This window comes from Melospiza georgiana, chromosome 2 (genome assembly GCF_028018845.1).
Source record: "Melospiza georgiana isolate bMelGeo1 chromosome 2, bMelGeo1.pri, whole genome shotgun sequence".
NCBI lineage: Eukaryota > Metazoa > Chordata > Aves > Passeriformes > Passerellidae > Melospiza > Melospiza georgiana.
The window spans coordinates 80,817,301-80,830,932 of NC_080431.1; the positions used below are offsets into that span (position 1 = coordinate 80,817,301).

The window sequence follows — 13,632 nt, forward strand, 5'->3', positions numbered from 1 at the left end:
ACCGAGGCCACCGCTAGGGGACCTGCATTAATTAAAGTGGAAGCATCAGCCCGCTGCGCTATTCTGGGCCGTAACAGCCCCGGGAGCAGCCCTGCCCCTTTCAGCGCTTCCCGGCGCGGAGCTCCCTGGCGGCGGCGCTGGCGGGCGGCGCGTTGGGGCCTAACATCGCCGTGACATTGGCGGCTGCTGCGCCATAGCCGCCGCCACAGCTGCCGCCACAGCTACCGCCACCTCCGTGTCCCACACACGACACTCCCGGGCGGCCGCCGCCACCATCCCTCAGGCGGGGAAGGGACGGGGCGCCTCCTCCCATCTCCCCAAACCCTCCCGGGCGCGGCCCCACCGCCCGTCGCACTACAACTCCCGGCGTGCCCCGTGGCGGGAGAGGCGCGCCCGCAAGGGGGCGCGCGCTGCTTGCCGGGAGCCGTAGTCTTTCCTTCGGGGCCGCGCTGTCCTGAGGAGGGCGCCGCCGCCGCCGGCCGGCCTCGCCGGAAGGGCTCTTCCTCCCAGAGGGCGCCGCGGCGCGCCCCGCGCGTGCGCAGTGCCGCTGCCAGCCAGCGCCGGGCAGGCAGGGAGGGAAGGAGGGAGGCAGGGAGGGAGCGGCGCTCGCGCGCCTCGGGCCCGAGAGGAGACAGCGCGGTGCCGCGCCGGGCCGGCAGCAGGTACGGGGGCGGGGGGAACCTCGTTACCTCGGCCCCGGCGGAGCGAGCGTGACGGCAGCCGGGCGGTGCGCGGGGCCGCGTCCCCGCGGGAGGAGGGACCGGGCGGGGATCGGCCGCCGGCGGCTCGGGTTGTGGCGGGGGGGAGGGGAGGCCCGGGCCGGGGGTGCCGCGCGCGGCGGGAGCCCTCTCGCGAACCCCCGGCCCGTGCGCGCGCGCGCGTGCAACAGGCGCGCGGGGGCCGCGCGCGGGGCGGGGCCGGGGCCGGGGCCGGCGCGGCGGGAGCGGCGCGCGCGTGGGCCGGGAGCGGGAGCGGGACCCGCGGCTGGCGGGGACCCGGGGAGAGGCGGGCCGGTGCTGCTGTGCCCGGGGACGGGCTCCTCGTGCCTGCAGGGACTCCCTTCGGCTTCTAAAGCGCCGGCTTCGGAAGTGACCGCGGTTGGCTGCGCGGAGTCCGGCAACTCCGTGCCGCGGGGACGGGATGGCCCCGGTGCCGCTGCTCCCACCGCGGGACGGGCTGCGAGCGGAGGCAGGGCAGCAGCTGGACGAGAGGACATCTCCCTAAGCTGAGCCAGGGAGGTTTAGCTTGGACACCAGGAGGAATCTCTTCAGGAGAAGCGTGGTTAAGCGTTGGGATGGGCTGCCCAAGGAGACGGTGGAGTCACCGTCCCTGAGGTGTTTGAGGAGGGACTGGATGTGGCACTCAGTGCCGTGGTCTGTTTGGCACGGTGGTGTTGGGTCACAGTTGGGCTCGGTGACCTGAGAGGTCTTTTCCAACCTGATTGATTCTGTGGAGGGGAAGGGAAACTTCCTCCTGCATCCTCCAAGCTTTTTTTTTTTTTTTTTTTTCACTTGTGGTGTTAGTTGATTTAAAAAAGCTCTGCCATCTCCCTACAAAGATCACCCCGTAGCCTCGCATTATCTCACCTAAAATGTTATTTCTTTGGCTGCCTGTGTACGACGGAAGGTTAGCGCTGGGTGGCCGTTTCCAGTTGTCCTGTTCCAGAGACTTTGTGTGCCACAGAAACTTGTCCCATTCATAGTCTCTGAATCTGTGTTGCCCGTAGCGCGGTCCCTGTAACAATGATTTTAAGCTTTGCCTCTTGAGGGCGTTTCATGAAAATGAAACTCCGGGCTGGAAAGATACGTCATGAGCTGTGAAAATACCGGGCTGCTGTTTCTGCAGAATTCCCAAATGGTGCTGAATGGTGGTGTTTAATGGTCCCTTTATCCTTTATTCAAGCTGCTGTTCCTCTGGATTTTTTGGTTTGCTGGCGTATTTTCTGCTCTGACTGCTTGATGTTAATGAAAGACTTAACAAAGTTGGGATATGTCAATGAGCTCTCAGGAAATGAGATTGCAACTTTATCCTCAGAAGCTCTTTATTTTAATGCTATTTTGTATATACCTCTGGCAGTTAGTAGTTAGAGTAGAATTCCCTCCAGCTGTTAATGAAGCACTGTGTAAATTAATAGGTTGTATCAGGGTGATCTTTTGTGTATTTGGCCTTGTTTTTATTGTAACTTCATTGTGTTCTCCTTTCAGTGTTACCACCTGCATTGACATGTCAAATAACTCATTCAAAACGAGTTTTGAAGTTTCCACTTGAGCTGTGGTTGCACCTTTTAATTACCCTTTAGACATACCCGTGGGCACAGGGGAGAGGAATCGTAGCTTGAGGCACTGTAACTTAAGGTGACACACGAGGTGGAGATTTTTCTCATCATGGATTTTCCTGTCACAGTCTTTCACACAGATTCAGTGCTGCTTCTCTCCTGAGAGATGTGACTGTCTGGGGCCTTGGCATCCCCCACTGAGCCCCAACTTCAAAGCAGAGTCTTTGTCACAACCCCTCTCTCACTCTGACACTGGACCAGGGTGTTCACCTCCTGCTGTCAGTGTGCCATGTGCTGATTTTTTCTGATGATGTGTTCTCTGTGTTGATGACTTGTTGTGCTCATGTGGTCCTGTGTATCCAGCTGAGTGCTGGCTCCTGGAGAAGTCCCACTTTAGTCCATTTGGAAAGGGAAAGGCAGCAGCAGCCCTGGCCCAAGTCACCACGAGAACTAAAAAGTCCTACAGTCAGTTGTGGCAGTTTCTGAAAGGTTCTTTATAGAAACTTCTAAGTGTAAATGTTTATTTAAGCAGGTTATTTGATAGTCTTATTTCAGCTTCGGTGTTTCTGTACAGTGCTCTTTACTATTTTATTTATTTTTTTATTTTCTCCCCTTCTGTTGAATAAGCTAACATTAATAGAATGGTACATTTTATTTTATGGTCCTGTTTCTGCAGGCTTGCTTTAATACTTCTTTGAAGTATTTCACAAGTTCTTGGGGGGACTTAATTTCTATCTTTGAGAGCACAAAAGTGTACCTTTAAAGGCAACTAAAAAAGTTCTTAAGTTGCAAAATGTAACTTTTATGGCAAGAGGTTGATGGATGTAAACCGGAGCCTCCCTGAAAAACTGAAATCAGGTTTTTCCAAAATAGCACATAGTGCATAAAAATACCTGAGTTATGTGATTTAGGGCTAGGGGCTTTAATGCTAATTTGCAACATAACAGAAATAAAAGAGCAGCAAGCAGCAAATAGCTTAATTTATTGCATTTGTTTAAATACTTCTGAAGGCCAAAGGGAATACTGAGTGAGCCTGGTAGGTTCTGAGCAAGTCAAGAAAAATAAAAGGCATTAAAGGAATTACACACTTGATGAAATATTCTGAGTGGCTGAAATGTCTGCACTGGAGGTTCTGGAATGATGTAATGGACAAACAAGTTAGAAAGACCAGACCACCTCTTTTTCGGAGAACAAGTGGAAGCTGAACTGATAGAAAAATTATTCAGCTTCATACTAAGGGGTGAAAGCATAATGGATGTACTTGTTTAAATAATATAATAATACTAATAAAGAAATGCTGATGTAAAGTACAGAGAATAGAGGCAGCATTATGATAGCAAGTCACTTTTTTTCCTGCTCTGAAGAAAAAAAAACCCCTTGTCTGTTACAGTTTTTAAAGTCTGTTAAGCAAGTAAGTGGATTAAACTGCTCGATGTTATTTCCAGGAATAAATGTGGGGTTTTCAAGCCAGCAGTGGAATGCAAGGCCTGTAGAAATATCAGTACCTTTAAATTATTGTGGACAAGGTAAAGGGACTCTGGAAAAGGAGAAGAGGTAATTTTAAGCTAAACAGTCTAAAAACCTCCATTGAATATGAAATCTGTAGACCAGCGGGACTGGAAATGATATTATGCCACCTCCTGAATGTCTTAAATTGCATTAAACATTGTGCAGCCTTTATAATTAATTTTAGGATAAAAAGTAGATGTGGTCTAAGACAGGTGACAGTAAATTTCCCTTCACCAGAATTGATTTATAAAGGATGTTAGTAGCAGGAAGGTGTGAAAAAGTGTTAGAAAGTTGTGGTAGACTGCACATCACAGGGTCACTTCTGCTGGTCTCTTCATGTTAGACAGGAATAAATGGAGTTCAGTGACAGAAGAAATCTGGTTTGAATAACGTGAACACTTTATTGGAACATAATTATTGCTTAGTGTCATGAGGAGACAGATGCTCAAGCTCATTGGAACTGAAAGAAATGCGACTGTTCCTGGATGTCTGTAGTTGTTATGGACTCTGGGCTTTCAGAGGGTGACATAAGACAAGATTTAGTCAGTCACCTGCTGCCAGCAGCTTCCTTGTGATCCACAGAATTTGTTTTCTCTGTTTTTCTGTTTTTGTTGGTAGTTCAGATGCTTGTCAGGCTCAGCAGGAGGATTCATGTGTTCTGAGATACCAACTGGTTTGACACACACAGATCTTTATTTTATTTTATATAAAGCTGAGATTATGTGTAAGTGATGTGCTGCTTCTAAAACCATAAAATACATACCTTGTGGCTAAACATCCTAAACATATATTGAAACAAGGCTTTGTAAGCCTATCAAATTTAGTGCTAAGGTAACACTTGAAAGCAAATACACCTGTTGAATTAGGAAAATGAGCAAACAAGCCACCTATTAGTGGATCACAAACTGTAGATATCTATAAGTAAAGTCCAATAGTAATGTTGTGATTAACATTAGGTTGTTGTGGTTTTTGTCTGAAGTAGGGTGAGATTGCCTTTTAAAAGACACAGGGATTCTTTGTAGAGCTTCCACATGATCCTTTTTCCAGCTGCCTGGTGTTCTCATTCTACCCTTTTTTTTGGTGCTGATAAGTTATCAGAGAAGAGAAGAGGTGTCTCTGTGAATGTGCTCTTAGTTGGCTTCAGGAGCTTTGGTAGGAGGGATATTGGGTGTAAATGGGATGAGGGAGGCAGAATGAGTGTAACTGAGTTTGAAGTGCCTGTGGGTTTTGGCTTGATGTGGCTGATACCTCAGTGTGACTCCTTCATTGCTGATGTCCAAAGCTAGGCTGAAATCAGTAGAATTTTGATTTACTGTTATTTTGTTGGTTTGCACACATATCTTCCATAGTGCTGAGTCACAGCAGATGATACAATTGTGGCAGGCAGATTTGTCATGGGAAGCATGAGGCAGCTTTGCTTTCAGTGCCTTCTGATATTTGCAGCCCTAAACAAAAGCTGCTTGAAACTACAAAGTCAACTTAATTATTAATTTAGTTTATTTTTAACCTAATTTGTTTTAAACTGCCTGAGACTTCTTCTCATTGTGTGAAATTCTGAAAGGTGCACTCTTGTTCACTCATAAATATTGTTTAGGTCAAGTTAGGATTTTGGAAATGTGAGGGTGATCTTTTTCTTCTGACAGATGACTGTCAAATGTGTTTTTTCAAGCAGTCCCTCTTTTAGATATGACCTTACAGAAAATACATATTTGGCCAACCCCTCCTGTGAGTGCAGGGAGCATGTGCTGTAATCTTGATCAAAATACAAATGGATCTCTTCATCCGAAGAAAAACAGATTACATTTTCACTTGGCATACAGGAATAATCACTTCTGTAGTTTCATATGGATGGGCACATTTACGTGAGGTTATTTTTTTTTTTAGTGTCAGTATAATCCTGTGTGGCTGAATCACTTGCTTCTTTGTGTTATGACTCGTGGGACCTTTTGGTTTCAGGTTGATTGTGGACTGTGGGGTTATAGAAATGAAGGTGAGGGTTTTTTTAATTAAACAGATTTATTGCACTATTGTGTCTTTGAACACAATAAAGGAATTTTGTGTTTTCAACTCAAGTCAGAAAGTCTCAGTTAACAAATTTGAAGATGTTTTAGTTTTAAATTGACCTGGCTTTGACAGTCAGTTTTTTTACCTTCTCACTCAAGTTAAAAGCTTTCTGGAACTTTGAAAACTATCTGCTGCCTTGTTAAGTCAAAATGGACCTTTTAAAAATAGAGCTCAAAACATCTTGTAAATATCTTCATGGTAGTAAATGTATGGTGAAGTGCTAGATACACACTATATAATCTTTTATTGTGCATGTTGCCTTCTAAAACTGTTTTCCAATAAACCTTGTAAATGCATTACTTCTTAATCTGTTCAGCAATGTTTCTTCAAAAAAGAGAGGAAAAAAAAAGCACATAATCCTCAAACTTTTAAAAATTAAGTGTCTAGCTCTGTGGCTGTCAGTGGGTTTAACTAGTAATACAGGCTGATGTGCCAGATCAGTTTCTCAGATGTGCCTAGATTACCAATTCTAGGTAATTCTGTTTCTGTTAGTGATTGGTTTCTTTATGCAACCAGAAATATATTTCCTTGGTTTTTTTTTCCCTATGAGGTTTTTTTTTTTTTTTTTTTTAGTGTAAAGAAGATCAGGAGCTGGCAAGCTGATGTTGGCCTGGTTTTAAGTACATGTCTTAAAAAGTATGTACTTTTTTTGTAAGGACAGAAGATCTTTCTGAGTTACCTGGAGATATAATCAATGTACCCTTCAAGATCAGTAATTTTGCAGAGATACCTTTGATGTGGTAGTTGTTTTTCTTTACTTTAGCCAACTTTTCAGCCCTTTTTTTTGTTTGTGGATAGGAAAGTCAGGATGAGGTGTGAAATGTCACATCCCTGCCCATTTGACAGAGGTGTCTCAACATTGTTCAGATAGCACACAATGTATTCTCCCCCTTTTTTTTGCCTTTGAGCAATATTAATGTTTGTAATTTTTCTGTAATATCACATTCCATGTTGTGCAATGTTGTTTGTCTTTCAGGTCTTGTATTAATTATTTTAGGGATATTCTTATTTTTAAGCAAGAACCAATCCAGCTTGCCAAGTGGTCTAGAGCTAGAACATGGCAACTTAGCCATAGATTAGGTGGGTTAGTACTTGTTTTGCTATTTCACAGGGTTATAAAAGTGCTAGAGCAGAAACAATTGTGAATTAAGGCTTACCACTGGGCAGGGAAAAACCCTAAGAGGACTAGGAAGCCTGCAAAATAAAGCAGATTTGAAAGATATGGAAATGGGCAGCAGTTCCATGAAGAAATCCACTTCTCAATTCCATTTTTTAACAGAAAGTCTCTTAAAGTCTGAACATTTCAAGGCTATACATTCTATTCATGTCTGGCTACCATTCTTATGTTGCATTTGAAGCTCCTTTAATCATCTGGCTTTTTGGATAGCAGAGGGTGGTGATTCCTTTTCTTCTCCAATGTTCTTGTATGCTGGTTGCCCTAGGACTGTGGATCCCTGCTGTTGGGCTGTTGCAGCTTTCATAAACCACAGAAAATGGAATTCACAGGATTGTTTTGTTTCCTTGATAGGGCTGGAGCAAAACTTACTTTACAGGTCTTTACAAATACTGTAACTGCTGATTTTATAGTGACTGTGAGAGGTGTTTCCCAGTCCTCTTTTACAGCTAGAGAAAGGTAAGCAGAAGTCTTGGAAATTGGCTGTGCTTTGCTTGAACAGTAGCTTTTTGTAGTTGAGATGATTCAATATCCTTTCTTGTAGATGTCCTGAGCTTTACAAGAGTCTGAGGACAGAGAGAAAGTGAAACCCCTGTCCCTCAGATGGTATGGGTGCTTCTGCTGGTGGGCATTCCCACAGATCCCTGTAAGCCAGCCCGGTTTGTCAAACAGCTTTGCATTAGAAGTTGGTACAACCTCATCCAAGTGTTTATCTGGCTGAGCTGGCTTTTGAAAAACAGGAGACAGCAGTGAAGAGAGAAGTCAATCTGTTGATTTCCTTTATTTTTCTTTTTCTCTCAGATAATACTGTCAACAGTATAGAGACTTGGTGGATGTGTTTTTTCATCTCTGTAGGATGATGCCAAATGTGGGATTTTGCTCTAGAATTTTTTCCAGGGAAATAACATTAATCCCAGGTGATACTTTTATCATTCTATGCCCTGTATTGTGCTGCTTTCAGGTTGGCTTTTAAAATTGGATAGGTTTTCTAGTCTCACATGGAAGAGTGTCAGAAGGTGATGTATCCTGTAATCAGAGGTCAGTGAATTGCTCAAACATCTGTCCAGGCTGTGCTGTAGGTATCTGGCTTGATGTCAAGAAGTGTGATTGTGAGGAAGCTTCTTCTCTAGGACGTGTAGAATCTCATGGCAGAGCCAGTAAACTAAAATCTCCTTGGAAGTAAAGCTTTTGTGCATTCCTTCCCTTGAATAATTCCAGCTTCTCTCGCTGCTTGACAGTGCTGTTTGTAACAGGAGTTGTCCTTTCAGGGCTGATGGTGCCTCTTGTGTCTTTTCTGTGTCTCTCTGGCAGCAATCTAGAGGAGAGGCAGCAGTGTGACAGCACAACAGAGCTCCCACGTCTGCCTCCAGTGACTCCTTTCCTTCTGACAGCCACCTTAGTTAGGAAATGTACTCTCATAATATGGCAAATCATGGGTATTTTGATAATTTTTTATCACACTTTCTCTTCAAACTCATATTCTGCCTTAACTTTGAAGTCTTCCCCTTCTGACCTATTCCCATTGTGAGGTAGAATGTCATGTATAGATCTACTCTTCTGAAACACATTTTTTTTCATATTCTTGCCCCTATTTCCAAAGAAGGAAAGTCTGTCTCTAATAGTCTTTAATATCAGGAGTGTATTTGGTAATCTTTTTTTCATTATGTATATCTGGTACGTATATGCTATTACATGTGTAAAAAATGGTGTATATATATAAAATTATACAGTTGATTTGTAAGGGTTTTATTTTTACATCTGGGTACCTCTGACGTGTGAAATATCCAAGAGTATTAGTCACAAGGTATTCCTTCTGGCAAAGCCCTTAAGTCTAGTGGCAGTGATAGCTGATTTAAGAAGGCAGGGAGTTCATTTTTATTCCTATCTGGATGATTGCTTGGGACAAGGTAGGTCATGGCAGTAAGTGACTCTGTATTTCCCAGTGCTTCAGAGTTTCTTTGACTTGATGAGCAAGGAGAAATGCAGAACTTCTTATTCCCCTAAACACGTGTGCTTAGAATACATCCACATTTGGTACGGTTCTTGTCTTAATCAGCAGAAGATTTGGGATCATGTTTGCCCTAGGGAAATGCAGACATCCACGTATAGTGGGTTTAATTTTGCTGAAATTTGTGTTTACGCAGACAAATTGAGAAGGAGAAAGTGTCATATGGGGTTTGAGTGATGTTGCACAAAACCCAAGAAATACACCATGAAAATTCCTTACCAGGTCTCCAGAGGTTTTTAGCTGTAGCCAGGAGTATCAAAAATGTGGACAATGCTGTGCTATCTTTAGGAGAGAAAAGATGGGTAGAACATTTCCATGACAACCACCACAGATTTTCTCCAGAAGTAGCATTAATTTTGACAATGCAGAGAAGATCCAGGGTTTGCTGTTTGCTGCAAGGGTGAACTTGAAGTAACCACTGAAAGATTTTCAGCTAAGTCACACCAAAGCTGCTGAAAACCAGAGAGACAATTTGAAGTTGTTTTGCTTCTGTGGTTTAGTCTGGGGAAAAAGGTACATCCTCAAAAATGGAGGAGGAGACTTATAGCAAACAGTCCTTGGATGACTGTAACAGCTAAGATAGAGTTGTTACATTTTTAGTCCTAAAAAGCCATTGTGTGCTCACACATTTGAATAGGTCCAAAGATGCTGTCAGTATGTGTGGGCTGGGTGGAATCCTTGATGCACTCGTTGAATTTTTCAGCAGTAGTCAGGAAACAATAAAAGAATGGTAAAGAAAGAATTGATTTTCAGATACCTTCAGGAAGTAAGAATTACTTCTAGAAAATAACTATGGCTTTAACAGTTATAGAGATCAGACAGACAGGTGTATATAGGTGTGTGGCTTTGTGCTGGGATTTTATTTACTACCAGTGATGGCCTAGCATAAAATAAGGTATTGAACCCATCTCTAGTTGGATTGGTAACTTCTCAGTGATGAAGAGAGTTTAATCTTTTCACCTTTAATGAAAGAAACTCTCTTCCTAGTCATTTGGTGGTAGGTGTTTGTACTCCCAGATAAAAGACAATGTACTGTTTTGAAAGGCTTTTAAGTGTGCAGTTTACTCATGAAATAGAGGAAGGGGTTAGTCAGCCAAGTGAGCTGTCTCGAAAGTCAGAAATAAGCATAGTCAAAACCTGCAGCTGCAGCTTGTAGAGGGTGTAAGAAAGATAATACCTGTGAAGCTGTTGAGTAGAGGGCTTGCACTAAAGTCAGAGAAAGAATTCAAATCCTGTACCTGTATTTTCAATAAGTGAAACAATGGTTTACGGTACAACAGGAGGGGCTAAGAGAACTCTGAGAGGAAAATGGAAATTATTGCCTTAAAGACAGAAGCAAAATTAACTGAAAGAAAATCAGTGTGCGAACGGGGGATGAAGGGGGCAACTACGTTAATAAGTACAGTGAGGAAGAATACACTTAAGGAAAATTACTTATGATGAAGTTGCTTGTGTCATTGGTGTTTAGCAGCATTGGAACATTATATGGAAGTTGCATAATAGAAATTAGATGAAATTCAGTATCAAGGGTTGAAGATGTTCTCTGTCAAGAATTCAATTAAATTAAGAACCTTTAGGTATTGAAAGTGAAGGTGTGAAATGACCACAGGAGTTTATCAAAGGAGTTACCAAAGTCCTGCAATCCCAATTAAAGGCAAATACAGTCTTATGAGTGGGAGAAGACAGACTTCAGACAAAAATGGAGAATTTTTAACAGCACTGTGGAAGGCCCAGGATGTTACCTGGGCTGTAGTGTATGCCTGTGTTTATTCCTGGTCAGGGGCTGAATGACCAGAGTGTCTGCAAAGCCATTTTCATGTTAGAAATGTCCTTCTAGCTCATGGTTGTCCACTTGGTGTTTGAGTTCAACTTGTTTATTCTAAAATAGATAAAATACTTTGTTCAAAATATTTTAGGAAAGAAATTTTGAGTGTTTGTTGACTGAACTTCTTTTTACAGTTAAAATTCCAGGCTTATTCAAATAGTATGTGTGTTTAATATACAGGTAGTAGTCACTTAAACTAAAAATGTGAAGAACATAAAATTGCTAAGCATACTGTAGGAATCACGAACACTTGAAGCTCAGACATGTAAACACAGGAAGAAAGGGGTCTCAAAGCTGTTAAGAAAGATGTAGGGAATTTCTGGTGCTGTGGGATTTATCTTTTTGTCGTACCTTTATTAAAAAAAAGGCTGTTTCAGGAGAGCCTTTTCAGCAAAATTAGGCTGCTGAATTGCTTACCTATATGCTCAGGTTGCTGATGTTGCATTTGGTGCAACCTGTGATTGACTGACAATCAATGTAGTAGTTCTGTGTCCCTGAACATTTTTAAAAATCTTTTAAAATTTTTAAAAAGTTGTCAGAATACAGTAACACTTGAAGTGATGTCCAAAATGTTTTCTGTGAAAGTCAGTTCTGATCATCAGAATTCTTATAAATGGTTGTCAGGTAGTAGCAACTTAAAAAGAGGCTCAAGCAAGAAGCATATTTGAGTATCTTTTTTTAATTATTATTATTATTATCTTACAACTCTTTGTGCTAACTGAAAAAAAGTTGTTAGAGTAGACTCAATATACATTTGATGTATTTTAAAGAGGAAACCTAAGCTGTTGAGAATCTGTACAGACTCATGTTGCTTAATTTTAAAGTAGGAAATGCACAGGAGATCATTTATCATCTGGTGATTCCGTGCTTATGGAATTTGAAGTGAGTAGCTTATTTAATAGCACACATTAGAGCATTTGAAAGAGACCTTTAAAAAGTCCTGTAGAGTAACTTTTAATAAAGTGCAGCTTTCCAAATTCTGTATTACAGGATTTACAATAAGTTGGAGACTGCATCTCTGTGAAGATGCATGGAAACACTGACGTGTTGAGAATTTGATTCCCAAACTCTTTTGGTTTTAAAGGGATGATGTAAGGAGAGAAGTAGCAGCAGAATGGAGCACTAAGAGTAGAGACCTGATCCACACCCATTGCTTTCAGTGGAATGAGTTCTTTCCACGCAGTTCTCCATCACTGCTTTATGCTAAGTGATCCAAAGTGTGGTGTTGTACATGTGCAAATCATCATGGGCAGCTATGAATGCCGACCCACTGAGTTACATAAGACAGATGGAAATCACAGACTGAAAAAAGGCCCCTCTGCATAAACAGTGGCAGGATTAGGGACTGGGGGTGGGGAGGAGGGGAACAATAGCACTGCTTTCTTTGCAGGACTGAGCATTTTCAATGGTTAAACCATCTTCACCTAAACTTTTCTTTTTGTTTCAATTTCCTTGTAAGCCTTGTCAGGATAGGAAGAGCACAGGGTTTCTTCAAGTTTCTTCAACAGGGTTGTGTTGAATTAGCTTAAAATGTTGGATATGAAGTGCAAAAAAGAAAGCCCCTGTACTGACATGCAAAGTAAATGAAGATAAAAAGCAGCTAAGACACCTTCACTTTTGAGTAAAAACAGGAGTATGTAATTTGGCTAATTCTCTGTGTGGGGAAACGTTAAAATTTTTTAGTATAGTTTTCTTTTTCACCCAGACTATATACTCTGGCTTATAGACTTTTGTTCTTAGTAAAATATTTTACTTACTCTCCAGTTAGGGCCTCAAAACGATAAAATAAAAGTTTGTTGGACTGCTGTAAAGAACTGACAGACCAAAATGACAATTCTGTGAAATTTTACTTTCTATCTTCTAAATTTTATTAGAAGTTAGGTGATGGAATACAGGGGGCACTGGCTGGAAGTTCACGGCTACAGAGTTTAAGGAGTGGACACAATATAAAATGATGCATTGTTGAAGGGTAATTTTCTTCTTTTTAAAATTGCATTGTGAAGGAATCATGACGACCTCAGGAAAAGAGAATTTCCGGCTGAAGAGCTACAAGAACAAATCTCTAAACCCTGATGAGATGCGTCGCAGGCGGGAGGAAGAGGGTCTGCAGCTACGGAAGCAAAAGAGAGAGGAGCAGGTAACACACAGCAGTCTGTGACCACTCCTTAAACAGTCCTGTCTTGCAGTAGTTCTGACTCTGCTTCTCCCAAACCCCTTCTTAGTTGTTCTGCCCTCCAAATTCATATGCAGACAGTCTGAAATCAGAATCACTTGCACACTTCACTGCCTCTTCTGCAGGCTCTACAAGGCATAGAGTGAGTGCTCCTCATTCACTCAGGGGTAACATTGGCCAGAGCAGCTTGAGGGTCAGACAAAACTGTCTGACCAGTAGGTGTAGCCTCTCCAGTTCTTCTCAGGACATCTTAAACTGGGTACCTTCTCTAAGTCATAGCAACCAAATTTTGCTCATGCCAGTATAATAACCTCTGTAAGATCATCCTCCAGAGCCCTCTTTGCCACTGTAACTCGACTGTCAGAGCCCCTGCAGGTGTTCTGTGAGGATGTGTAATGCACAGGAATTTATCAGGTCTCTGAACCCCAGCATCCTCTGCCAGAAGGGAATGGTGTGCAAGCTAAAGAGCTTGTAGAGGGAGGCAGATGGTAGAGAAGAGAAGAGGATATAATTGAACAGTTTTCCAGAACTGTTAGGAACCAATGTTTTCATTTACTTCATGGCTAAGCTTTCTCTGTGTGCTGTCAGTTGAAGTCCTGTAGCC

General features: G+C 42.6%; 1 protein-coding gene across 1 annotated transcript in view; it reads left to right on the forward strand.

Annotated features, from left to right (window-relative positions):
- Positions 1 to 561: 561 nt before the first annotated feature.
- Positions 562 to 13,632, forward strand: part of KPNA1 (karyopherin subunit alpha 1) — a 50,425-nt gene continuing 37,354 nt past the window's right edge. The window contains exons 1-2 of the mRNA XM_058019295.1: positions 562 to 662; positions 12,859 to 12,992. Of these exons, the coding sequence (XP_057875278.1) occupies positions 12,864 to 12,992 (129 nt within the window). The 5' untranslated portion in view covers positions 562 to 662; positions 12,859 to 12,863. The remainder of the gene's footprint in view (positions 663 to 12,858; positions 12,993 to 13,632) is intronic.